The sequence below is a fragment of the Falco rusticolus genome, chromosome 19, assembly GCF_015220075.1.
Source record: "Falco rusticolus isolate bFalRus1 chromosome 19, bFalRus1.pri, whole genome shotgun sequence".
In the NCBI taxonomy this organism is placed as follows: Eukaryota; Metazoa; Chordata; class Aves; order Falconiformes; family Falconidae; genus Falco; species Falco rusticolus.
In genome coordinates, this window is record NC_051205.1 from 654433 (window position 1) to 682297 (window position 27865).

Genomic DNA, 27865 nt, shown 5'->3' on the forward strand with positions numbered 1-27865 from the left:
GAGCTGCAGTCCCGGCCAGGCTGCCATGGCCGGGGCGGGGAGCGTGCCACCAGGCCCAGGCCCACAAAACCCCACCACCACTCAGGGGACCGTCCCCTCCCTCCGCCACCGCCATCACGGGGAAGAAACGTGGAGTCCCCACCAGGTCCTTGCCCCGGGGATCCCCGCAGACCCCCCACCCCCGGGACCCCCCCCACCCCCCGGGACCCCCGGACAGAGGAGGCAGACGGGCAGGTTCAGCAGCACACTGTATTGCGCGTCCCACACAGCGTGGTTCCAACAGCGGACGAGGCCACAAGCGTTACAGAGCCGAAAGGACAACGGTCACGCGCGGCACGAGCTGCTCCCGGGGAGGGGGACATGGCTCTGCCCCTCCCGGGGGTCCCAGCAGTGACAGCGGCGACGCCGAGGCCCACCAGGACACGAGGGGTCCATCCACGCTCCATCCCACCGCCCGGCGTCGAGGCAGCGGCGGCTGCTGCCCGGTGGGGCCGGAGAAGTGATGTCCCCTCCCTGCGCTGGAAAAAAGCCGCTCAGGTGTTTAAAAAAAAAAAAAATTAAGAGGTGAAAACCCGTCGTCGCCTGGCACTTTGAAACACGCGCACACAAAAAAAAGCAGTTCTGAAAACCCATTACAAAGCAGAGGTCAATATATAAACGCCACCCCCCCACCTCCCTACTCACTGAGTAACTATCCCCAGGAAAAGAAAAAAAACCCACCACTTAAATACAACTTCATAAATATTAAATCATGGAAAAAATTGAGACTTTTGTTTTCTTCCCTCCTGGGAAAAAAAAAAAAAAAAAGAAAAACAGACACAAACAAATACGGGTTAGGAGGGAAGCTAAGGAACAAGTGTCTAATATAGACAGTTACTCCAGCTATAAAGTGTAACCTGCCGGGTGGAGTTGGAGGCGCAGGCAAGGAGGAGGAGGAAGATCCAGCAGATCCTCCCACTCATGGGTCTCATCCCGACGTTAATCGGTGCCGAAAGGTTTGAGAGCCCTTGAGAACCCAACAGATTGTGAACAGCAACCGTCCTCACGCTCCACCAACCCCCTGGGGATCCGGATACCCAGAGTAAGGCCATTCCGCTTGGTATTTTGGAAAAAAAAGTAATAGAATTTACAAAAAAAAAAAATTTGCTTTTTCTTAAAAAAATATTAGCTTGTGTCGCATCCACTTTAAAAGGTTGAAGTGGAAGGTGGGAAGAGACTTGGCTCTGAAAAAAAAAAAAAATCCCTTTCTACACCACTACATTCTTTGTTTCCTTAGCAATCATTGCTAATTAGTATAGAAACCCCTTGCACTACCACAAGGGCAAGCTTTAAATTACTTTTTTATATATATATAAAAAAGAAGAGAGGATTCTAACCCACCAGGAACACGGGGAAGAGTCACTTCATTTCTTTAAAAAAAGCATTTAGTGAAAATAAACATCAGTCCAACATCTGCTCTGAGATCTCTAGAGAAGCGCCTGCAGCCGGCGTGGGCCAAGCGGCACCGCGGGGAGACAGCAGCAGAACGATCCTCCCCTTCCAGCTCATGATCTGGTTTAAAACCGGACTCAAGATGCCCCATCCTTGCGCGGAGGCAGATGTCTGGCCCATTTCGGTAGGAATCTCGGTTTCCAGCCGCCGGCAGCACCGGTGTCGACTGTGATACAGGCAAGATATCAAAAGGGAGCCGAGCTATAAAAACGGAAGGGATTCTGCACGCGGCGCCCGCAGCATGACAGAGGGCAGGCGAAGGGATCGGAGCAGGCTGGGTTTGGTCCATTTGCTTAAGAAATACTTCTAAAAAAGTGTGCCCCTTACGAAGATCTCCCTTCACCTGCGACTCCCTGCTTGGCGGGGAAGGAACGAAAGGGCTTTGTTTAAAAACCGGGGGACACAAAGCAATCCAAAACCTCCCTGATGTCGGAAAAGCTTCGCACATTCCAAGTCCTCCGAGCAGCGCAGCACCTAGCTCTCCTCAGCGCTGTCTCGGGACGATGCAAGGTGGGGAACAGAGGAGGGTACAGCAGCCAGGAGCGGCTGGCGGGGGAGAGGAGCTCATCCATGGTCAGCACAGCCTCTGCTCCCCCTTCCTGCCCCTCTCACATGGGATGCTTTCTGGTGGAACACTGAAAAAAAAAACCCTATTCATTAACAACAAAAAAATTACTATATTGCAGACTAAAAAGAAGTGATAGGACTGAATTCAGGAAAACATTTAAATTAAAAACGTTTTTAAAATACAAAATAAAACCACATTGCTCTGTCGCAAACTGCCCCAACGAGGCTCTAATGCCCGTTTCCCTCCCAGTGACTCCAAAGAGTCGCCCTTCTCGCACGGTCTGTGGTGTCAGCATTGGAAGCAGCTAACTCCCTGAAAGTCAGATCCCTTTTCCAGAGGGTTTCAGCCCACGCAGAGCAGTTCCTCCTCCTCCTCCCGACAGCCAGCTTGGCTCCTGCCAGGCTTCAAAGGAAGGAGGACAGCGGGGACACAGTGGTGGGCTCTGCTGCAAGGAGGCTTCCAGGTGTCCGAGGCTCAGCTGCGCTGGCTCGGTCTTTGTTAATACTATCCCGCTAAGTGTAGCCCAGCCTTCCAGCTTTTAGGTTTCTGTCCAGATAAGATAACTTTTAAAAAAAAAAAAAAAAAAAAAGGTCAGCAACAGGGGCTGAACGTTTGTCAGACTCCACAGACCACGCAGAGCACAGAACAATCTGCTTCCATCGCAGCGGCGTCGGTGTGGCTTCACTGCAAGGAGAAAAGAGGAGATGCTGGAGAGGGGCCAGCCTTCCTCCGAGGAAGAGCAGCAGGTCGGTCTCCTGCCTGATCTTTCCCTAAACCTTCTCCACCCTGGGAGAGGCAGAGCGGAGAGGGCTGCTGAGTTCAGGCTTACCCCCACCGCCACATTAAAACAGGAGGGTCCGTGAGGATTTATCACCCACCGCGGGGACAGCGAGAAGCGCCTAGGCAGCTTCACCCTGGTTCATCTCCACCATCAGTCCCACCCTGGGCCCTCAGGAGAGGGGCACGGCTCCGCTTCGCCTCCCGCCGATCTCACCACAGGCAGGAGCAGCAGATTATCACCAAGGGCACCAGCAGTGCCCAGCACCAGACAGGGATGGAGAACATCTGCTCCTGCTCTGGTCGACTCAGCCATCCCCTGGGTGCCTGTGTTCCCAGCACCGCCAGGGACCACACAACCCCCACACTTCACCCACCTCCAGCCCTGCTCTTTTCCTCCTCGACAGGGAAGTACTCACAAAGCTTATCTCCGTTTCTTGCAGGTCTTCGAGCTGCTCTCTCAGCTCTGCAGAGCGCTCCAGTATGGAAGGTCCTGGGGAACCGCTGGGGAAACAGAATGGGGAGACCTGTAAAGCAGTTTTTAAAAGCGAGTTGTCAATCAGCCACGTCTCCAGGGCTGGACCCAGCAAACAGAGCGTCCCAGCACGGCATGGAGGCGTCTGCCAGGCAGCTTCAATGTGGAGGCGCAGGCAACACGGTCCCTGCTGGGGCAGCACCCAAAACACCACCCAGGAAATCATCCCTCCTCATCTGATGTGACCTCAGACATTAGACACGAGGATCTTTTGCCCAGCCAAGCAGCAGCACCTCTTCGCAGAAGTCTTCAAGCACCTCATCAACACAGAAATTGTCCTGGGTGAAAACAGTCCAGAGACGAAGAAACCACGAAGTGCCACAGCCCCGTGAGTCTCAGCCCTTCCAAGAGGCACCCTTGCTTGAAAAAGCCCCTGGCAAACCTTTTATAAACCTTTTATAAACCTTTTATGCTCCGAGTGCGAGCTGCAGCCTGACAGCAGGATACGTAAGTGGCCATGCTGAGCGCCTGATAGCATACACTGCCAAAGAGAAAACGCAGGGCACAGAACGAGACTGGCTTCAGCTCCATAACCTGTTATATCCCCACTTCTCCCACGATCCTACTGGAAGGCTGCAACCTGCTGGCTGAGGAACTCCAATTCCCAGCTCGGGCACTGCTGAGGAGATGGTGACCACAGCTTCCCTCCTCACCCCCGGAGCAAGAAGTCACATCCGAGCGTGTCCCTCACCTCAGGGCTCGCCGGTGCACGGAGGAGGTTTCAGCACTGCCCTCCCGCACTAACACCCGGGGCTCATGACAGCCTGCCCGCAGTGGTTGCCTTAATTAGCGAGGATTCGATTGCCTGTCGCTTGAGTGCTGGACGCATCGAGCTGTTTGGCCATCAGGTCACCCCATGCAAACAGCCTTGGGTCAACACCCGAGCGGAGACACGGGGATCCCCGCCAGGCAGGCACAGCTCCTCACACCCTGCACCCGGCTCTCCGAGCCAAGCCCTCTCGCTGCTTCCCACCGGCGCAGATGCTCAGTGCTGGTTACAGCACAGAGCCCTTGAGGTCTGTCTTAAAAACAGCACTGCCGTAACGCAGGGCTGCAGGATGAATCGGGATCAGTTAGATTGGAAAAGACCCTTAAGGTCAAGTTCCAACCATCAGCCTAACGCTACCAAGTGCGCCACTAAATTAGTGTTGTTTCACCATGAAAAGAGGGGGAGATGCTGGGGAGGGGAAAGGGAACTGCCCCCCTCAAATGTAGGGGATCACCCTCTGAAACCCCTTGCCGCAGGATGCCAGCTTCTATTCCCAGCAGCACACGCCGCTGGTGTCCCCAGCACCGGCACACTTCTGCCGGAGGTTAATGACAGCGCTGGGCTGAGGACCAGCAGCACCCTGGCATCGCAAGGGCACCCATGCCTGCACAGCATCGCGCGGGTCACCAGCAGGAGCACGTCTCAGGCATGGCAGGCTGCACGCCACAGCAGCACGTGGCAACATCTCTGCAGCCCACGTGAGGCCGTGCTGCAAAGGAGACTGAGGTTGTCACAGCAGGGATGGCAGGGCTGAGCTCGTGCTCCTAAGGCAGATCTGGAGCAGGCCAGACCCTGCCCTCTCCCTGGGAAGGGCAGAAGCTCTAGATGGAGAGTTTTTGGGTGAGATCGCTCTCCTTTGTACAGGACTACAGAGATTTAAGAGGTCACCTCCCCCAAAGGGTGGTAAACACTCCGCTAGACCAGCTGATTCTGTAGGAAGGAAACAAGCAAAAAAATAAACACCTTTTAAAATCCATTCAAGTTACATTGTTATAAATCAACAATCCACAAACTGCTTTCAACCTTCTGAGGGTTCCCAGAGTTTTACATGTCTCCTGAGGTCACAGAAGCGGATTGAAGCCTCCGAGAACAAGTCTGATGTTGACAGCTCAGATCCCAAGGCCCCGCAGAGTGGAAAGCACTGGTCTGTTCTCCCTCCTGGATTTCGTTACCGCCCTCTGGCACTGGCACAGCGGTTTATGGGATGTTGGCAAAAGGCAGCCACAAGCTCGAGTGCCCACACGGCACAGCAAGCGGCATGTTTCGCTCCAGAGGTACCAGGCGCGAACACAGATCAGGCTTCACATCAGGGGACCCCCTGGGACTCACCCCAAGGGTGCAGCAGGTTTGATCTTACCTACCAGAACCTGTGCTTGCACCGGGGAGGGAGCCCAGCACCACGCGGGGTAAGCAGGACAGCACCCCGAGAGGTTTTACCATTGAGCCTTACAGCAGACAGACACGTTAGGGACTGCTGAGCCTTGGCACAGGGGCACGCTGCGTTACGGTGCTGCATTTTAGGAGTGAACCGGCAGTATGGAACTTCTGCAACCGCTGGCCAACAACAAGCGGGAGGCCAAACCCCAGGGTAAGCCTCCCTGAGCGCACCCTCCAGACAGAAGGTTTTCAGGCAAAGTCTGGTTCCTGCCCTCACCTAGACAAGCAGATGCCAGGAGCTGTTCTAGTCAAATCCTTTGCTGAGCTGTCAGCTTTATGCACTTGTACGCCCACTGACCTACGTAAAGATTGAAGGAGAGAGACCCGCAGTTAAGTCAGTAAAAAGAACACCTCAGGCATGCCGACTGACGTACTGGAAAGGAGCAGCTCTGGTTTAGGACCCCTACCAAGAGGTTTCCATGTTTTACAGAAGTAAGGGGTGTTAATTACAATTGCATCTTGTTCTCCTGCAGCTCGGGAGAGAGCAGGCACTTCCCTCAGTGCCACTGTGCAGGCAGAGGGTTGGGAATGGGGAAGACTCTTTCCGATCGCTTCCAGGAAGAGAAGTTAACACCTCAGAACAACTTCTAGAAAGGGATCGTCCTCTGACCACAGCTCCTCCTCGTCCCTGCTACTCTCACCACTTCAGCAAGAAACGAAACATTCAAAGGCAGCCACCAGCTCCCTCGGGGCTCTCCATGCATTTCAGCTTCTGAGACATTCAGAACCGCACCTGCACGCATCCTGCAGCCTCCTTTCACGAGGAGCTGTCGGAGCTCAGTGCTACCCCAATCAGTAAGTTGCAAGTGAGCCCAACCCTCCGAAAAGAGCAGTGGGAAGGTCACCTTCAGCACCACCCACCATCGCGTGAATGCTCTTCACGTCCATTTTGGCAATGACACTTTCACCAACTCACTTTAATTGGCACAATTAGCTCTGCTCCAGAACAAAGCCATTAAATACAGAACATACAAGGAACTAAAAGCCACTGGGACCCCCAAGACAGCCCAAGCAGAAGATGCAAGATCACGTCACCTGTAACAGACCGCCCATCGGAACGGGGACACAACGCTCCCCCTTTGCACATGCTCGAACTGGCAGCGCTCGGCTTGCTCCACAACACAGACCACTCAGACAGGTAGTTCCACAAGCATGCCCAACCCCCAAACACCCATAAAGCAGCACAAAGTCCTCCCGTTGCTCACGAACTGGACTTGCAGGGGTCACTGGTCTGCCATGCACCGCAACAGCCAGAGCCTTACCTATTTGCGGGCGAGTTGAGGCCTCCGCTGCCCAAGGAAGAAGTGGACAGGGTCGTGGCGATGGAATCGCTGTTAGCTTCGTCTACCGGCAGGGTCCTGGGCAGGAGATCTGGGCGACCAAGGTGGGAACCTGAGTTGAAGCACAGACTGTTCCATCACCAGCACCAGTGGGATCGTGTGGCACGAGCTCCCACACTAGCCAGGGGTCAGGATCTGTGCTGAATCCCACCCGAGACATTTCAGACACCTTAAGACTGAAGAACTCGCCCTGCAGGCAATTCTCCGTTCCAAGTCCAAGCCTCCACACCACTGCCCAGCCCAGCTTCTCCCCTGGCACAAACCCCACGGGCACAAGCTGTGGGGAAGAGACTAGGGGCACAGGGGACTGCCACGCAGCCTCAGCCGCTTCCCGGGGGGAGCAAGGTCCACGCTGGATGCTTGGACAAGGCTGAAGGACCCCACGAAGACGCGTGGGCTAACCGTTCCCCACCTCACCACCTGGTCCCCTCCTGACTGGCTTTTACCACCTGCCCTTCACGTGTTGCACCAGAATGCCTGGCACAGCCAAGCCTTTACGGGCTCGCTGCTCCTCTAGGCTTCCTTGTGGGGCCGTCAAAGGCCACCTGGTGAATATGAGTTTTTGGCCCCGTCTGATTTCTTGCACACACAGTCCCAGAAAAGAGGCAAACCCCCGGCAGGGCCGCAGAACACCACAGAGGTGTCCTGCACAGCTCAGGAGGCAGCAAGCTTCAATTAGACAAATAAAAGCTGAAAAATAACTTCTCTAGGATTGATGTGGGGTTTTTTGGGTTTTTTTGTTTGTTTTTTTTTTTTTTAAGCCCAGGCACCAACCTTGCTCTATGTCCGCCTCCGTCATTACTTGTGCTTTTGTCTCACAGGACATGTGCGACTGGGAAGGCACTCCTTGACAGCTCCGACGAGGAACCGCTGTGCCAGACCGGCTCTTCTTGGAAGGGGATGGCTTTACTTAAAGACAAAAACCAAGAAAGCACTTTTCTAACGCGTTCAGGAAGGAGTAAAAGACTTGCCAGTGACAGAGTCTGGCACAAGATCTGTGCCCTGAAAGAACAAGCTGATGGATGAAACAATTCCTGCGAGATCGCATCTGTGAGCCAAAAACAATGTAGGAGGAAGGAAGAGGTGACAGAGCGTAACAGACTTCCTCAAGCTCTGGCCTGCTGCTGTCCACCTTCCCGGACCACAGGCACTGAGCAGGAAGGAGCCAGAAACCACAGCAATCGCCAAGGGAACCGCCGCGTGGAGGTACTTACGTGGTATTTTCTTGAATGCTGTGTTGCACATGAACCGTTGGAACCTTTCGGCGTAGAAGCTGGGTCTGTGCACAGATACAGTGTCCTAGAAATCCAAGGGACAAACGTTAACGTGTGAATTTGAATTAATAAGCGATCGAGGTTAACACGAGCTTCTCTCAGGGTGTTAAGCCTTGAACCACAGGCTGTTGGGCTGGGAACCATTGGGGATTCTCAGTCGGTCCCACAAGCAGCCGTGAAAAGCAGATTAGCTACAAGCAGTGGGCATTATGTATAAAGCAATCAGTACTTGTTAATGAATAAGTAGGTGACCAGCATTAACAAAGCCAACAGTTCTGACAGTACTTAGAAATTAATATGAGGGCAAACACACACACGCCATAGAAATCCAGGATCCTAAGCCAAGAAGGAGCAAGGACAGTGGGCACAATTTAAAAAGACACCAGTATTACTGCAAAACAAGTCTAAAAGTCTTATTTTTCTACTTACCCCGTCGTGTACAAGGGCCTTCCAAGAGTGCTCCAGCTTCTTGACAAATCTGACAAAGGAAAGAAGTAAGAACAGCTTTCAGACCAAGTCCCCACTGTCCGTATCGTATCGTGCCTGCTCAGTACCCAGCCTGGCTTCGCACAGCAGCAGCCAGCACACCCCGAACGCAGGCTGCGTCGGTTCCGGGTTCTCTTCATGGCCCCATTTTTCTAAGACTGTTCCACAGACACCGGGGCTGACTGCACGGTTCACTCTCCCAGGGGAAGGGTTTCACAAGCGTAATTATCAAGAGTAGTTAACTTACGTAGGTAAAGTCTCTGTTAAATGTCACTGCAACCTTCTGCACATTGCGTTTTACTATAAACAGAGGAAACGGTAAGCCCTACAGCTATTTTTTATTTTATAGGTGTTAAGTGGTTATGGCCATTTTAAGCCACCACTTGTTTTTTCCTCGCCGCTTCCTGCACAGTGCCTGCGTACAACCACCACGGCACACCAAAACAGCCTCTGAAGAGTACGTCTATTCTGGAAATTTGAAGCAAATACAGTAAGCAAGACGCAGGAATTGATCCCAACATGCCTGACCAGAAAATAGGAAGTGGTAAATTAAAAAAAAGTTTATTTGTGCCTTAACTATTCCTTGAAAGCCAATCTTGACAACCAGATGGGGGCAGACAATGCTGTAAAGTCTTCACCCTTCGGCAGCACAGAGCCGCTCTTAAATGTCTCTTACCTGTAGGACTGCAACACGTCAATGATGCCGATGTAGAGCAGCAGCCTCTCCCCCTTCGCGTTGCGGGCTGGAATGCCTCCCATCCTAGAGGACAGGACACAAACGTGAAAGGGCATCCTCGCAGCCCACTCCTCTCACGCAGCCTAGCGCGGGCTGAATGTTACGCCAACTACTGAACAAGTGTCAACATACCGGACGTACCTACTGCTCAGCTAACAAACCGAGGAGGTCAGAGCAAAACGCTTTTTCAGTAAATTAGCTAAACCTCCTGAGAATCGATCCTCTTTTCCATCTGTATGACACTTCTATTGAAGATCAGGGTTAACCCCGACTCGTGCATGAGAAGATACCAAGCAAGTAAAGAGCATCTGCTACCACCCACACTAAGGTGGCAGCTGGACTTTATCAGCATTTCGTCTGACCTAACAAACACTCACTATGCCTCTTCCAGATGGAGGGAAGGAACTACTTGAAGCTGCCAATAACTGGCAGGCAGAGAACTCTCAAATGCCACCTGGAAGGCGAGAAAGTCTTTTGTATATTGAGGAAGGGAAATCAAAGAGGAAAGCACAAGACTTGATACCAAGAGCTCTCCACCCAGTGTGACAGCAAGCCTGCAGAGCCCAGCCTGCACCCAAATTAAGCTTCCCATTAGCCAAGCTTGGGCTTTGCCCCTCGCTCCTGGCAGAACTTCCCGGGAAGAGCCACACTGACACAGACTCACTGGTCATCTGTTTCTATGGTGCCCCCCCGCCGCGCCTCTCCCTGGATGGACTCCATGGCTGTGGAGTAGAGGGCCTTCTGGGCGGCGGGTCGTCGCGTATCAGTCTGGGACGTCCCGTCTGCCATCGCATGCTCTCGCTGCGCCAGATCGATGTTATGGATTGCCACAAGCAAGCTGTAATCCATGATTTTAAAGCTCTGCAGGACCTGGGCGGAAAATCAACAAAGGCTCGTTCAGAATCGCAAGCGCAGGGAAACTGTCAGAGCAGACATTTTCCGAAGCGCAGTCATGCATGCCCGGACCCCCAGCGCACGCAGGGGACGGCTTTTAATCTGCCACCTGCGCACCATCAGCTCATCATCGCCAAAGGGAGTCAGAGGAAAGCACCGGTGGTGCTCCTGTGCAGCCGGGGACCCAAGCCAGGGGAGAACGCTGACTTCTGCACGGCCGCCCAACTTGAGACCGGCCTCAGCGAAGCATCCCACCCCTCCTCCCAATCCTGCCCTGCTCCCAGAGCTCAGCCTGGGCAGAGGGTGCTTCCTCCACCTTGAGAGACAGCGCTGGGTTTAATTCAGGCTGGAAGGAAACCGGGGGCCGGGTCCCGCTTCTTGTCCAAACCACCACCAAAAGAACCAGGTTCTCCAAGGTCAACAGGCAGAAGCTACAAGGTGGCAGCTGCCATCTCCTTTCCGTGGGAAAGGCTCAGAAAAGATCTCTCCCCACCACCCTTCACCTTCCACTCACCAAACAGTCTCTCTGTAACGTTTTGCACAGAGCATTATACATGTCAGAGTCCAAGAAGAGGCCATCAGGAATGTCCTGCATAAAATCCAAGTCCTTGTACGTTGGGAAGACCTTCTCTCGCTCCTTCTGGGATGCTCGGCGTTTGTAGGTGGAGCCCTTCAGGTCGTATTTCAGGTGCATTTTGACAGAGCGCGGCAGGAGGTTGTTCATCACAACAATGCGAATGTTTTTGCCTCCGGCCTGGACACAGTACAAGCCGTAGAACTTTGGCAGCAGCGTCCTTGGGTTCTGGTTCAAATTCTGAAACATCAAAGACACAGGAACACCTTCAAAGCCATCCTGGCTATTCAGAATCCCTGCGCTTCTCTACTGAAATGACTCAAAGCCATGGCCGAAGCAGGTAAGAGACAAGGGCAGGTGAACACAGGGAAGAGACAGGTGATGCCTATGGTCGTTAATAACCTCTCTGCAAAGCTGAATGGGTCAGGGAGATCGTAGGAAGGAAGGAGTTTACTGCTCATGCACCCAGAAGCTAAGCTGGGGAGGCTTCAGAGCAAAGGAAGATCTTGTGCTTAGTAAGCCTTTTTAAATTTGGCACTTAGGTCAAGCTAAATACATCAGGACAGAGAGGGATCGAGGCTCTCATGGCTACAGAAGGCACTAGACAGAGTTTTGAAGAAAATCAATGTGTTTCTGGGCTACAACCACAGCAAAAACATTTCACAGAATCATAGTCATAGGATGGTCTGGGTTAGAAGGGACTTTAGAGACCACCTAGTTCCAACCCTCCTGCCATGGGGTGGCCTCCGCCACCTTCCCCTAGATTTGTGGGTTCAGAAGCAGTTTAAGGAATTCAGCCAGTGAATTCCCAACAGCACCAAAAGTCCTAAGGCACTTCTGTAGGGCAAGACTATCTCGCAGCTAAATTCCGTTTCACAGAGGAGGCTTGTAAAGGCCAGGCTGGACACAAACACGAGAGTCAGATCACACGCACGTCATGTTCAGGCTGGGATCTGATTCTGCTCCACAACTGAAGCAGCCTTTTTTGCCAGAGCTGCTTTCATACAATTAACATGCCTCTACTCTCAAAGCTGCTGCTGCTTCTACATGCAGAAACTTAAAAGTCAGAGTCCTTCAACTCTTTATCTTCGCAGACAGAACCAAACATAGTCCTGGGAAGGCAAACACAAGTACAGTTTTGCAAGACAAAGTACCACGGGCGTGACGCTGCGCAGCATGGAAGCGGCGAACAGCTCCCAGCTGGTCACGAAGCAGCCTGCGACCCTCCAAAGGGGTCCGAGTCCCAACGTGCAAGCGCAGCACCCAGGCTTGTGACACCCCGGCAGCCTGTGTCAGCCCACGACTGCCTCAGGCACTGGACAGTTGAGAGAGAAGGTGCCACTCAGCCGGGGCACAGACACAACTTCCACTTGCGTCTAGCAGGCGGCACGCAGCAGTCCCTGTCACACCGTGCGTCCTGGGGACCCTACCCCAGCTCGCAGAGAAAGCCTTGCCCAAGTGACTCACCATGTAGTAGCCAGGCAGCAGCTTCTGCAAGAACTCGGCCTCTTTGTGCTGAACCGTTTTGATGATAAACTCATCGTCACTGGATACATAGAAGAGGGATCCGCTGGCCCCCGAGTTTGAAAGTTCAATGAGTGGCTCGTTGCAGAGCGAGTACTGAGGAGGACAAGGCAAGAGAAACAGGAAACTTCAGCGTGGAGGTCCTTCCTCTTAAACATTAACAGCGGCAAACCCCAGCGTCACACGCAGCATCCACTGCTGTGCTTACAGGGCTGGCCACGGGGCCTGACGGCACCCACAGCTCCGAGGGGGAGAAGAGGACAAACACCCACCCCACAGAGCACACCACCGACGGGAACCCACTGCAGCCAACTTACCAGATAGTCATCTGGTCGGATCCCAAACAGCTCCCGGAAATAGCGAAAGGCCACTGGAGCGTAGGTTTTGAACCGAAAGTCATTGTAGTGATGTGCTGGGGTCAGGTTGCTCCCTTCACTGATCAAGGGGAAGCACACACACAGGTATTTGTATTTGCAACATTTCTTAAGAAGCTGCCCTAAAAGCAAACACCTGCTGGATGGTTGCTTCTAGCACGCTGGAGGACTAGAAAGCACCCACAACAGCAAGCCTTGGTTCACGCGGCCGATGGTGGGCACACAGAGGGAAGGAAGAGCCAGGGTTCTTCAGAAGCAGGTCGCAGGCAGAGGCCAGCGATGCTCTGCAAGCAGCGCTGAGTGGCTCTGCTCAGGAGACCCGCGCTCGCTCCTGCACCCAGCTGTCCTGGCTGGCCACGGCTCCCTCGTGTGCAAACAAGCAGGGTTAGGAACTGATGCTGCTGCTCACTGCCAAAGCGCCACAGAGAGAAGGAAACAAACACTGACCTTGGGAAGAAAATACTTTCTACTACGTAGAAATCTTGCATGAGAACATCTCTTTCGGGTTTGGTGCTCAAGCTTCCAACTGTGTGTGTAATGCCGAGCTGAATGGCACCTTTCAAGGCAGATGACGTAGTCTGCAGGGGCAGAGAAAACGAGTTAAGACAACATGGAGCAGCAGAGTGGAAATAGGAATGAAAGGAGTTAAAGAGAAGAGAGCCCCCAGTTTAAAACAGCACTGTTAGCTGGGGTATTTTACACCTTCTGGCTGCAGCCTCATCATTTCTTTCTCATTGACTAACATCACCTTGGAGATGGGAACACCTGGGAAGATCCCTACATCCCTGACAGCATCTTGCTTCATCCTTACACTCTGGGTAGTCGAGCAGTAAAGGACGTGAACTGGAATCAACATCCAGCTGGTCCTTAAAAGAACTGAATGCCATTTCATCCTCCCACAGCACTCATCAGTCAGAGGGGGAAGATATACAGGGACAGATTATCTACTGCCCCTACAAACTTCTTGTCACCTTGGTCTTGGAGCTATAGGCTTTGAAGTTTGCCCTTCCCCAGCTTGGGCAGACTCAGGTCTCCTACAGCAGAAGGCAGGCATGGCCAGCACACAACGCACGCTTCTGTTGGTGCTACGCATCCCTCCGTCTGCCTCTCCCGCCAGGTCATGGCTCCTCAACCCTAAGGAGCCGACAGTCATCTTTAAACAAGGAGCAAGACATGAATCCCAGCCCTGCAGCCTCCGCACTGACTGCCCCAGAACAATGTAGGACTGTGTTCTTGGAACTGCTACTCACACCAAGAGTCCTCCTCTGTCTACGACACACATGACCTCATCTCAGACCACTGGGACGCGCTTCAGCCCAGCTCGTGCCGCGGGCTGCCTGGTCCAGGACAGCCGAGCTGAGGTCTGCTCAGCACCCCGACACTACCCAGCCGGTCAGTTCCCGGAGCACGCAGATACGAGCTCTGCTGTAAAGCCTGCTGGAAATGTTGAGGCTGCAGAGCAGGTGCAGGCTGGATTTGTGCACTGCAGCTCACCGACATTTCACTTGGCTTCTGCATAAAGCAACTGGACCCAGAACAAGATCCAGGGCTCATGAGCCAACTAGTTCATGTTTGTTTCCTGAAGCTAAACAAAGCCCAGCCTCCTGCCACATGCAAGAAATCACTGTGGATCAAAGCATTTGGCACAGAAGACACCACAGTATCTGGGGGGACAAACATCTCAAGTATTTTCCCCAGACACGCATCCTCCATGAAGCCTCATAAAACCAACGGGAACATTTCTCTCACTGAACTGGTTTTCTGTTATCAGGTTGGACCAGATGATCTCCAGAGGTCCCTTCCAACCCTGACCATCCTGTGACAATGTCCTTTTGTACCTCAGCTACCTGTTTGCGTCAGCTATTTACTCCAGTATTAGATGGGGAAGGAGGAGGACCCTGACCCCGCTTTTCCTCCTTACCCTTTAAACACTAAAGGTGCTTGAAAACCAGCTCAGCTCACCTAGCCCTGCTTAAACCTCCAGGACACTCTCGCTGTTGGGAAACAGAACTTACAAACAGGGTGCACAACGCCGCCTTGTTTGTGAACACAGAGCCACGGGGCCAGGTTGCCAAGGAACAAGGATTTTTTCTCTCCTATTAGCCAGCACCATCAGCTGAGCAGCTGACTGCCTGTTTACAATCGCTTTTATAGGGCAAAGAATTTTAAAAAACAGCTTACCACCTCTGGAAAAGAGGGGGGTGGAAAACAGACAGGCTGTCCGCTAGTCTCATTCCCAGATAAATCCCATGCACAGTCCCACCAGGCTTCTGGGACCGTTGAAAGAAACATTTCAGGCATTTTCCATTGGCTCCTGCTTTTCTCTCCTGTTACTGCCATCTAACCTCCTACCTCTGAACTTGCTGGGAAACTGAAAGCCAGATCCCACTCGAAGACACGAGCAGTTTCAAAAAGGGCAGTATAACAAAAGCTGGCTGCCGTAGAAACACCATTTCAATTCCTTCCCCTCTGGTTCCTGCTAGAGATGGAGGTACAGCTGGGTTGGAGATTCCAGACCAGAAGCTTCGCTTCCACAAAGCGGTGCGATGCCCACACGGAGCCATTCCCCATTCAATCTACATCCCAGATGCCAGCACTTTAGAGGGAGTCGGCCCAGCCTGATGAAGTCCAACAAACGGGAAGTAGCATCCACAAAATACCCACATTTACAGGCTTTTTCAAAATCCCAAACAATCTCCCCTTTGTAAAGCAAATTCCAGTAATGCCACAAGATCTATAGAAACTATTGTGCCCCAAGAGCACAGCAAGCACCCAGCAAGCCAGAAAGGGCCTAGGAAGCGTTGCTAACGGGCAAAGTTTAAAAATAATCCCCTCTTCAGAAGACTACAGAAGAGGGGCAGAGACAGTCCTGTGGTTCCTTTCCTTTGAGATCATCTTCAGCGACTGTCACCGCTGTTGCCCGCGGTCTAACATCGAGCCTCGTGAGACAGGCTACCGCTCTGGATGGCACTCGCCTTGCGAAGAGAACGACAACAGCCAAACGAGCGCTGCGAGAGGCAACTTACCTTTTTATAGGTAGTCTCCCCCGTGGAGTCCACTCCTCTGTGCCCCTTCTTTATCGTCTGTGAGCCCGGCTGCCCAGAAGAACCTGGCATCTAGGATTGGAGTAAAAGACCGTCAGGACCACGGCTGTAAAACCCCATGTTCCAGAGGGTAGTGGCTGCCCAGAACCACCTGGCGTAATTTTGCTCTTCTCAAAGATGGAGCCTGTGCAGTGCACCCTGCCGATGCCCCCGAGCCCTGCGTGGGGCGAAGGGAGGGCACGGCACCAGCTGTCCTCTGGGACAGCAACAGCATTGAGATGCCTTCAAAGAACCCACTGACTCCTGCGTGATTGAGGCTGGACACCTAAATAGAAACGCCCTCACACCAGACCACCCGGGTCTGCTTGTTTCTAATCACCATCATCACAAACAGATCAGCCCTAAGCAAGCCCGGGCCAGCTGCAGCTGATCGCTGCAATTTCTGCCAGCAAGGCCAAGTCTTGGAGGAAACATTTTAGGAAGGTGGCAAATTCTACTCTGATTCATGCCACAAGAGTTCGCTTGACTCATCGTCTTCTGTCTCACACACGCAGTTGTTAAATGGTGTTTCTCAGTCCAAAGGAGCTGAACGCCTCGCTCACAGCAGGAGAGCTGCGCCGTGTTTTGGTGGCACAAGAGTTGTTCAGTTCCAGGACAAGCTGGAGAATCCCTTGGTAAGGAGAAATACTCCTGACTTCCCAAATGAGTACCTGCACCTACAGTACCTACCGCTGCCTGGCTTACCCCTGACTTCAACGGGGTTGGGAAAACAGCAGCCAAGTGTGAAATTTAAGCATTCTCTCAGCCAGGGGACAAACCAGGTTGTCAGTCAGAAACTTACCTCAGGGGTGAGTGATTTTTTGAAGGTAGATGATCCTGCCAAAAGAACAAAGGCATGCTCAGAAAGGGTTAATCATTATTATGCATCACCAAAAAAAGCCTGACACACCGCGAGCATTTTAAGGCATCTGAAAAAGCACTGACTCACGGCTGATTTCTTCCCCAGCTTCTCCGCTTACAGCAGAGAAAATTTTTGTCAAGCCACAAGGAAATGCTCCTCTGCTCACCCCTCGACAGCCACGCTCAGCTTGTGCGTCAGCTGCCGGCCAGGGTCCGCTGTGCCCCCGCACCGAGGGGCAGGACCACCTCCCGAGGGGACATCGCTGATGGATTACTGACATCTATCAGAACCAGGAGGGCCAAGTGCTCTGCAGCGTTTCAGTAATGCGCTGACCACGCTTTACCTTAAAATTATTTCCAGGACCTTTTATTGAAAGGCTGAAAATGCCAAGCCTTCCACTCGAAGCCAAGCCCAGGGATTTCCATAACTACCATGCTGTCAAATATCTGCAAGGTGGTGTACTTCTATCTTTTAGGCCTGAATTCCCATTTTGGGATTTTTTTGGATGCAGGAAGGGGGAAAAAAAAAAAAAAGGCAATTAGATGACATCGCCCCTCCACGATGTCTGTCTACACCACAAAGCCACCAGCCAGCTCGAGCCCAGCACCGGCGAGGCCAAGAGCTCCCAGGACAGGGACGCTGCCCCTGCCAAGCAAATGCATAAAATAGTGATGTGCTTTCTGCCTCCAGCCCAGAAAAGCAGACAAGCTCTTTCATTTTGTTTTTCTTTCTGCTTCAGACACAGCAACTGAATTTATTAATTTTTTTTAATCTTTTTTTACACAGGAGCCATGACCACAGCCTTACAAAACCGCCCCCGCCCAAAAGCAACACCCTCATCGCACCACGGAGCAAGCAGAGGGTTGCTTCCCCCGACATCCAGTAATTGTTTTACCAGATTAAGCATTACAACATCTAATCCTTGCAGCGGTACTGGGTCCACCCACCACTCGCTCAGCAGAGAAGCCCCTTCTGCTCGCCTGTTACAGGCAGTGTAAAGCCTCACGCTGTGATTTCATCAAGCACTACAGCTCTACAAAAACCGCATTTCAGCAAAAGGAACAGAGGTACTTCACAGCAAAATCCATCAGCCTTCTGATCCCCTTATCGAGTGATCAAAGTTCTCATTTCAATACATATTAAACAAGCAAACAAGAAGAAAATCTGTGACAAACGCTCTTGCTAAACAAAGCCAGCGCAGAACGACCGGCTCCAACCGCCTTCCCACCCCCTCTCATCTCCTTTAAAGAAAAGAAAGTTTGCCCTGACAAGCTCCAGTTTTTGCATTTGAAGTTTCTCACAGCCAGCCCTCCTCCTCCACCTCCTCCTCCTCCTCCTCCCCCCCCTGCACGCTCGGTGCTCTTTGGAGCCAGCCGCCCGTCTCCACCTCTCCCATCGCTTCCCTCTTCCCCTCGCCACCAGCCCAGATTTGGGAGCATCTCCAGCTCGGAGGTGGCTTCTGTCACTTAACGTCTTACGATGAAACCAGTAAAGCTCAACTCCATCACCCTGCCACAAGGCTTTTGAACTTGCAGAGATCCATCAGGGCACAGGGACGGAGGAAACATCCCCGGCATCACAATATAACACCTGTTCAAGAGCAGTTAAACCTTTTTTTTTTTTTTTTTTTTTTTTTAAGGAAGCATCTGTAATGATGTCAATCGAAACCTCTGAAAGCCCCATGATTTAAGCAACCCTGAAGCAGCACTACCAGCCTCATCACCTTGGAGAGTCATCGTGTTAATATTTAATCATCCGTGCAAAACGGTATTCCACCAGGACTTAACTAAAGCTCTCTCGCCAGAGGACCCAGCAGCGAATCTTCCCTCGGCTGCCTTAATCACGTGCCACACATGTTAAAAGCCAGAATATCCGAGGAGCCTGGGCTGGAAAAGCTAAGCACCCTCAGGTGCGCCTGGCTCGTCCCCCAACGGGGTATCTGCACCCGAGGTGCCACCGTGATTTTAAGGAAGGTGTGCAGCATCTCAGCACCGACCAGAGACCTGGCTTCACCTTCTCCCCCCAGCCCAAGACCACAGAGCGTCTTGGTTTGCCCGTTCACGTAGCGATTTGGGAAGCGACAACAACACCTCCCCACCCCCAATCAAGCCGGTTACAAGAAGGGGTGAGTCAAGCAGGGAAAGCCGCAGCCCGCAGTCGGAGCGTCGGCACGGTTGCAGCATCGCTCCCATCCCAGCACACCCAGTTTCCGCAGCAGGAAGCTCCCCCTCCCTCCCTCCCGCTAGTTTCCAAACGACTGCGCTGCCGATTGGGAAATAGGTAATTCCTGTTTGACCACGACAAGGGGAAAAAAACAAACCACCACAACGCTTCTTCACGCGTGAGCGCGAGGATGAGCACACGGCTGGGGAGGTCTGCTCGGCTCCGCGCAGGGGTCTATCTCACACCCTCCGGCAAAAACAAGCTCTCTCGGCTACCAAAAGAGTTACCAGCTGAGGTCAGAGAACAAAACTCCAAGGTCTCCATAGGAAAACGCTCCAGTTCTCTCCATCTCTCTTTATTGCTACGTCAAGGCAGTTTTGCACTGTCGCACACGCGCGCACTGCTTGGAGAAGTGAATGTATTAAATTCAATAGCATCAATGTAACAAAATGACATCATTTCAAAACAGCTGCTATTCCTGGCTCTATTTAACCACCTCTTTAAAACGGAAAAATTCATTGGTCCTAATTCTGAACCAGACCAACAACTGGAAAAATGTCTTGAGATCCCCTAAACAGTTAATTCTGGCCAAAGGAAATAAATCAGTCCTGTTCAAAAATGAATTCACGATGTCCCAAAAAGTTGTTTGGTTTGTTTTTGGTTTTTTTCTTTCTTTCGTGATTCCGGGAGCAATCCCTACGGGTGATTTCAGAGCATTCCTCAGAGCTGTTTACTGGAAGCTGAATCAACCTAAATAAATAGCTGTCTGCCTTCCACCAGCCTTAGCTGTCCGGGATTGTTTTCAGCCAGCAACAGAACGTATACTCTTACCGACCGTGACATAAACGCTAGGGAAAAAAAGCTAAAAAGTTGTGGTGATGGCACCTGGTCAAATGGTTGGGACACATATTTCAGTGGAAGGAGCTTGTGACAAGGCATTCGGGTCAGATCCTCGCTCATCTCATCTAGCAAACGAGCACGTTAATTTGAGATAGCCAGGACAAATACCCACTTTGCTCTATTTTTAAATAGAGCTGCTGAGACACATTTTAGCTATGCCTCATGTTTTAGACAAAAATAAAAAGTGAAAACGTTAGCACACCCAAACACATCATCAAGCTCAAGTCTCCAGCGTCTGAGCGGGGCAAGCCGAGCGCCAGGACACATCACACCAGCATGCACTGCCCTGCCTCCCCGCTCCCGCTGCTGCCTGCAGGCTTGTCTCGGCCAAACAAGTGGCCGGGGCGAGAAGGGCAGCTGGGTTTGCCCCAGACAGGTCCTTCTGCTGCTCAGAAACGGGAACGTTCTCCTTCCTCACCTGGACTCTGCCCACGGGTAGTGGTACCACTGGGAAGAGTGCTTCTGTGCACAAGGTGGTGGCCCCCAAGCCTTAGACCCAACAAACACCCCCCGGAGGACGTGTAGCACCTCAGAGCTTCTGCAGACGCATCCAACTCACCGTCCGCGCAGGCATCCCCCCAACACATTTTTTTTCTCTGCCTGCAAATCCCCCCTCAACCCCCCCGCCCCGCAGTCTGTTGGGATCAGTCCCCCCCCAGCCCAAGGCCACGGATGGGAACAGCAGCGAGATTTCTGTTCTCCAAAGTGCAACCCAGGCAGAAACCAAAGCAGAAAAGCCCCGCTGGAACAATCCTGCTGGTGCGCACACGGATGCGGGGAGCTGTTTAGATGTCAGGAGAGCGCTTACACAACACACTTCAGCAAAACAGTGGCTGTTGTTGAGAGCAGCAGCAGCTTACGTGGGGGGGAACCACCAAGTCTGTCGATCCTCAAAAGCCAAGACAAGTTACGTCACACGGCATTTTGCTGCTGGTTACAGGAGAGGAAGAAACCATGCTTTTTTTAAGCACATACACGCAACACATCTACCTCTTCGAAACGACATCACCGAGCAGCACAAAAAGCTGAAATCTATACAAGGAAAAGCAAAAAGATTACACAGTTGTCACAGCGAACTGTTGTTTCAGCTGCTTGAAGAAATGAGTGATGCTTCCCCCAAGAAAGTTAAAGAAACACAAAAGGAAATCCTGTTTTCACTGAGTGAAAAGAAAGGTCCAAATTTTGCCAGCAAACCCACTTCTGAGCCAGGCACCACAGCCGCGCGCAATAAAAACCTCTTCCACAGCCGTGGAAGGTAAGAGCCTAAATATTTCATTGGCTTCTCTCAGGAAGCTCTTACGAAAAACTGCGCGAGTCTGGCCCGAACTAAAAGTCCAAGGCAACGCTTCGCCACAGCAGCTGGAGATAGCAGCAAAGCCAGGAGTGCAGGCAGCCCGCCCCGGCCGGTGCAGAACACGGCCCTCCGGGGGAAGATAAACCACCGGGGAACACCTGACCCTGGCCAGAAGGCCAAGCAGTGAGCAACCGTCCTGACACCCTTTGCATCGGTAGATCTGTTCCGATAAATTACATTCAGGACATTAAATGCGACATTCAGGACCAAAGCTGCCGTGAGAGCCCCGTGAATTCAGTTTCTAAAGAGCTCCGGCGCCGCCGATTCCCGTCCGGGGTTGTCTTTCCCAGCACCATTAGCGGTCGGCAGCTGGTGTACGCATGACTGATTTTACTACCCCGGATTAGCACATCTTCATCCCTCTCCCCTACACTTGTTTGAGGAGCCTGTTGATGGAGGCGCAGGACGAGACGCTCCTGAAAGTCACTGGATACCGCTGACGTGTCCGTGCCGGCAAGCGGGTGACGCGTTGGGAAAAGGCCCAGGGAAAGAGAGAGGAGATGCAATCTCGGTAACGTTATCTAGCCACTTCTCGCTGCCATGCAGAAACAGTAAACCCTTCCTCAATCTCTCCTCACCAGCACGCTGCCAAGTGATTTGTGAAGAGGTCAGCACACCTAGCCGCAGAGAAATAAAGCAAATTTTTTAATCCAAGAGGCCAGGGGCAGAATCAGGAACAGGTTTCCACGCACAAGGTATTTTTTAAGTACCCAGGAGAGAGCTGAGGCCAGGCAGGACATCCAGAAATCAAAAAAAAAATAAAAGTAACAAACCACAACTCACTCTGCCTTCTGCCGAGGGGAGCAGAAGGGGTGCTCACCAACGGTGAGGAGAGGAGAACATCCCAAAGAGGGTGGGCTTTGGGCTTCCACCTCCACCACCTGGATGAGCAGGAGCCAGTGCTGACAGCAGCAGCCAAGCCCTGACCTCACTGAAATCCTGGATCCACCATTTGGGGCTTATCCCAGCTATTCCAGGAAAAGATGTGCTTCACGGCAACTAGTTATTTGGGAGCACCAGCCCAAAACCAACATAACTCCATCAGGGCTGGGAAGGAACCCATTTTCCTTCGCGTCTCGTCAGCACAGCAGACCTTGACCAAAGATCAGTGGTCACAAGAGCACCGACAAACAAAACCCTGCCTAAATCCGCACAGAAACATGAATACGTCTTGACTGACAACGAGTTACTCTCTCCACTGAGAAAGGTTTGAAATAAATAAAAAAAGTCTTCCGAGTCACATAAATGAGACTCGGCTGCATGATGCTTTCAGCAGCAGAGGATGGAGACTGTCCACGGACCAGCAGGCAGCTGCTAGGACTAAAGGGTGGAAACTCTGAAGACAAAAAGGACAGTGAGCAAGAAGTTTCCAGCATCTGCTCCCGACTCCTGGCCGTATTTCATCCCCCGCCATCCCTCTCCCGAGGCCAGCCCTTTGGCCAGAGCCATGCCCCATGCTCCCCCAGAAACACCAGCTCCGAGGTGGGGTGGACACGCACACCCTTTGGTCCTCGTTACCAAACTGCTTGGGAGCCAAAGAGCAGCACGGAACTGCAAAAATCACAATTAAAAGAAAATAAATCAGTAAGTTCAGCAGAGCTACCATCGGCTTTGGGGAAGAGGCTGGAAACGAGGCATGTGGGAGCAAGGGCTAGCGCGGCCGGCAAGTATTCCCGTTATTGCTTTTCCGTATGGCTCAGAGCAAAACGACCTCGGGGCGGGAGGAGGGGTGAGGTTAGCTCAAGTTTCCCAGTAGAAGAGGGGGCAGACTGATTTTTGCTGAAGGCATTTTGGACAAGATCACTTTCTGGAACCTTTGATGGCAACTCCTGCTTAGCAAAGCTGGGGAGACCCTCCTTCCCTCCAGCAGCATCTTCTGGCGCATCGGACTTGCGCAAGGTTCTGCCATTTGAAAATGAATCCTACCGCTGGCCGAAGACCAACGATTTTACAGCTCTGCATTACTCCCGCTTTCCACCAAAACACTTCGATAATTTAAAATCTAAGCCGATCCCTGCTCCCAGACAAGGCCTATTGAAGAAACACAAAGGCACCGGGTTTTCCCAGGTGTCAATGAATTTGAAGTCCAGCTTTACGGCTATCGGGAGCTACTCCAGGGAAACAAATCCTAACAAGAACCGTTCCAAGCGTTCCCTTTCCAGCCCGCCCTGCAAACACCACCAAGCCCCAGGAAGGAAGCGTGTCAACAGCCCCTATTCCAGCTGAGCGGTTGCGGGACTTGCTCAAAACCGAACCCAGAGGGAGCTGGCAACAGGGAAAGCAGAATTAGCATCCTGCCTGCTGCGCCACCTTCTTAATTTGGGGGAAGATCAACAATCCTTTCCCAGAAGAGTAAGATTTAGGTCAGATGTAAAGTATCTTTCTGCCCTGGGAGCACTCTGCTTTTTAAACAAAGCTAAGTCCGCAGGGACGCGGTGAGATAATACATTTAATCACCGCTACTACACGGTAATCCAGAAGGGGCAAGAAGGAGTACGATACCTCGTCTGGGGGAAAGCGAAGCCCTGATCCCGGAGAAGGAAGCTCTGGGTGAGCAGAGGGAAGCAGCACAGCCAGCATTAACTCACCTCCATCTCAAAAAAAACACAACAAAAAAAAGGCTTTTCAACGCTGCGGGGCTAACAGGGGTGGCGGGGAGGAGAAATAAAACACCAAGCGGCCCCTTACAACAATACCCAACAGAGCCGGAGGGAGGGAGGAGCAGCTTTTACTTTCCAAAGGGAAATTGGGTTATAATTCAGGAAATGGTGCTCCAGGTCATCAGTGTCCCCCCAAAACCGCACGATTCTCACTCAGTTTCTAGCTACCGCTTTGCCAGACAAGCTTCCCTCCAACAGATGAAATCTGTCATGTATTTAGACAAGCTGGCTCCCACCTTTGTTCCTCCAAGGGTGGTCTTTTGTCTCCATCTTAAAGAGAAGGAGCTTTGCCCCGCGCTGGGGCGGGCACCACAACTCCCACGGCACCAAAAGGGACAGCGAGTTTGGGCGGCAGGACCCGGCTGACGACACTAACCTGCGACACCCATGGACATTTCTTTCACAGCTGACGGTTGGGAAGAAGAGAGATTTTTTTTATTATTTTTTTTTTATAACAGAGACAGGACTCTGAGTCATTTCACGGTCCTATTTTAAGCTTGAGGATGATGAGCCATTCAGATGTTTCTGTATAATAAACTCATCTTCCCTCCTGCGCGCTCAGTCTCGGTGAGGTGCAATCAAGAAAGCTTTGTCCCTCTTGCAGGAATTTGGGGGCAGTGGGGCAAGTCTTTCTGGGCATTTTACACCTATATTAAGGGCTAAGCAGTTCAGGACCCCGCTCTCAGCTCACAGTCGAGAAGAGTTTCCTGCACCCAGAAGTGACCGAGCCATTTTGAAAGCAATTCTTTTGTCTGTGGACTCCAGGGAGGAGCCTGAAGCCAGGGTGACAATGAACTCAGCTCCCTCGGACCTGTAATTATAAAGCAGCCGCAGCACCCAATGCGCAAAGGCCCAAACAACTGAAATCCCACGGCAGCATTCTTTGGCACATGTTGCTTCAAAGTGAAAGCAGCAAAGTTAAGAAAACCTCGCTGGGTGTTTTGCCAGAGAGTTAAATAGGCATCAGGGCAGAGAGAGGGGAAACCGCTGCCTGCCTGGACCGGGAAGGACTTCAAAATCATCCTCGTTACCCCCGTATCTACACCGGGAGACACCAGTAACCCAGTAATGGTCCCCCGGGACAAACCACACCATGGACCACCGAGGGTGACAGTGGCCCAAAAAGCCACAGCCAGGCTTCAGGTGGTTTAAGGTTTACCGTGGAGCGGAGCAAAGCCTTGCATTCAAAATAAAAACCGGCCTCTTCTTGTCCCCTGCCTTGCGTGGAGCTGCTCCTCCAGCATCTGAGCCCTTCCAGCACCCATTTCAGGATCGCTCTCCTTGGCTTACAGCTCTCATCGTTCCCAGCTCGACCCGTTCTTTCCAGGAGGAACCAGGTCCTACCCAAAGCCCAAACGCTGTCTGGAGCAGAAGACAAGCCCCCAGAGAAGCCCCGAGTCTCCTGGACGTGGGGATGAATTCAGAGGTTTAAAGCCTGCGCCGTCAGGGATCAGCCGAGGTGAATGCGCATCACGTATCGCACACGTCACGCGGCAGAGGCTCTGTCACAACCAGAATTCAAATCCTGTGGGAAATGCGCGTTAGCCAACACCTCGCTAGCCGGAGAAGCAAACAATAGCAATTATTCCACCAGGAAGAGAGAAGAGATTTACTTGTGTACTTGCATATTTTCTCTTAAGTAATGCTCTCAAAACCCTTCAAGCCTTCGGAAGCTGGCTCCTCCTTCCAGCTCAGAAGACGGGCGAGCATGGGAGAAGATCAAGATCTCAAAGGAAGCCTCAAAGCAAGAGAAAAAGACCCAGAGGTCTTGCCCCTGGTCACTCAGCCCTGTGCTGAGGCACCACCGCTGCCGCAGCCAATAAAGACCAAAGCGCTCTCCTCTTCCTCGCAAAACTGGCTTTATCAGACCAACAGGTACGACTTCCCCCGTGCCTACTCACACGGTGAGCAAAGACAGAGCAGGTACGGTGAACGTTCTGTCTTCAGCACTGCCCAAAGGACGCAGCCAAGAGGCCAGAACATCAAGCACACATAGACATCCTCGCTAGAGGACACTCCATCAGCACCACAGCAATAATTAATTTATTTTACGGTGGTGCTCAGTGATCTGCCCCTAAATACTTCTGAGAGAGAATTGGGGTAGCGGGCAGCGAGGGTTAAGGTGCAAAGCACCAACACTCTGAGAGCAGCAGATGAAGTCAAGATCCAGCCACGAGTTTTCCTGCGGCTTTCTTCTTTCCCACCTGTGACTTGGGTGACAAGTGCTGCCACACTGACTGGGAAGCTTCAGCACATTACATTATAATAAATAAAGAGTCTGGCCACTTTCTACCAGAGAAGCTCAGGAAGGGTGGCTGGATCTTGCCAAACCCAAATTTCAAGGCTTTGAGAAAGTCATTTTGGTTTCTAGGCCATAAAGTAGTGTCAAGAAGCTGGTCTGGAGCCTCCAGGGAAGGAGGGAAGGGGAATATGGCTCTGGACTCCCCCAAGAACGCTGCCAGACCTGTGAAACGCCGGGAGGAGGCAGAATTGCAGGTTTAGGGACCAGAAGTGCCCCGGTTTATCCCAGACGAGGTTTACAACCCTCGTTACCATCCCTCTGCAGGAACGAGGACTCTGCCCAGCCCCAATCCTGCGTATTTCTGCTTCGGCTCGCGTTTTCAATCAGCGGAGCAAGAGCCATTCTCGGCCATCAGAGGACTTGGGAGACCTTTCCCTTGACTCTGACTGGCTCGGGTTTTAGTCATCAAAACAAATCTAACCAGAAGATGTTTATGTTCCCACAGTATCTTGCCTCCCACAGGTGCCAAATGGCTTCGATGAACCACCTTCGCCTTGCCCAACACCAGATGCAGCGGAGAAGAGGGTGCCTCCGCCGGGGAGATGCTCTCCTCCCCCCCTCTCGGGCAGGGTCCTGACTAAAGGACCCCGTTTCGGCTCCCTCCACCCCCCTACCCCCCAGCAGCTGAGCCCGTGGCCCCAGGACCCGCTGCCACCCCAAAGCCGGCAGCCTGACTCATGGCTCAGGGTCTGCAAACACCAGGGAGCGGAGAGTCAAGTTTCCCCTGGCACCAGCCCCTCTGCACCCCATCTGAGGTAACCAGCCCCCTCCCCACAGCGCCCTGCCCTCCCACCCCACCCTTCTGTAGGGGGGTTTCAAGCCCCCCTGAGCCCCTTATTCATGCCCGGAGGGTCCTCGCCACAACCTGCGGCCTCCTCCCCTGGAAAAGGTCAGCCCTGCGCCCACCAACCCCAGGGGAAGCTCAACCCCAAGGCCCCCAGCCCAGCCCCACGAAGCCCACCCTGCTCGGGCCTTGGCCCACAACCCTCCAGAGAGCCCAGCTTCGCCGCGCCCCCTCCCACGCTCGCCCCACGGGTGTGCCCACCCCCCAGCCCCACGGGTGAGCCCAGCCCCACGGGCGAGCCCACTCCCCAGCCCCACGCAGGGCCCGGCCCAGGCCCAGAGCCCCTTCCTGCACACACCCAGCCCCACGCACCTCACAGACCTCCCACCCCCGCGCCCCCCGAGAGCCCGCCTCAGCCCCACACCCCCACGCCCCTCGCGACCCCCAGGCCTTCAAAGCCCCTCACCCCCCCGCCCCTCAGAGCCCCCCTCCCACCCCCACAGAGCCCCCCTCACCACCAGGAACCCCTCGGAACCCCCAGCCCCGCTCCCCCCGGCTCCCGAGGAACCCCCCCCCGGCCCTCCGCCGGCGCCAGGCCCGGCCCCGTACCCGCCAGGCCTCCGCTGCTGCCGCTGCTGCCCCCCGACTCGGGCCCCGCCGCCGCCATCTTGGATCTCCCTCCTCCTGCGGCGGCCGCCGGCTCGCGCGCGGCGCCCGCGCCCCTCCCCGCCGGGCCCCGCCCCTCCCCGCCAAGCCACGCCTCTCCTCGCCGGGCCCCGCCCACAGATAGCACCATCCGGCCGGGGAGGGGAACACGCGGCGCCGGCCCGCAGAGCGCACGCGCAGGCCAGGCAGCTGCCGCCCCCCCCCACTTGGATTCGCCCCCGCGGGCGCGACCACCCGGATGGGGGGGGGGGGGGGGGAAGTTGAGACACCCGCAGGGCGCGTGCGCAGGGGCCGCCGCGCGTCACGTGACGG

General features: G+C 53.3%; 1 protein-coding gene across 10 annotated transcripts; it reads right to left on the bottom strand.

Annotated features, from left to right (window-relative positions):
• Positions 1 to 231: 231 nt before the first annotated feature.
• PIP5K1A (phosphatidylinositol-4-phosphate 5-kinase type 1 alpha) lies at positions 232 to 27610 on the bottom strand. 10 transcript variants are annotated; one of them, XM_037370719.1, is made up of 16 exons: positions 27497 to 27610; positions 16665 to 16699; positions 15806 to 15895; positions 13227 to 13357; positions 12723 to 12840; positions 12349 to 12501; positions 10822 to 11121; positions 10078 to 10283; positions 9354 to 9437; positions 8621 to 8669; positions 8132 to 8216; positions 7692 to 7826; positions 6840 to 6948; positions 5795 to 5875; positions 3256 to 3340; positions 232 to 2622 (listed from the first exon to the last, which is right to left on the bottom strand). In XM_037370719.1, the coding sequence occupies exons 1-16, from the start codon at positions 27552 to 27554 to the stop codon at positions 2572 to 2574; spliced, it is 1770 nt and encodes a 589-aa protein (XP_037226616.1). In that variant the 5' UTR covers positions 27555 to 27610; the 3' UTR covers positions 232 to 2571. The 10 variants fall into 10 exon arrangements, with proteins under 10 accessions (XP_037226616.1, XP_037226617.1, XP_037226615.1 ...); XM_037370720.1 differs by having other exon boundaries at positions 232 to 2126; positions 6840 to 6969; XM_037370718.1 differs by having other exon boundaries at positions 6840 to 6969.
• Between the last annotated feature and the right edge of the window lie 255 nt (positions 27611 to 27865).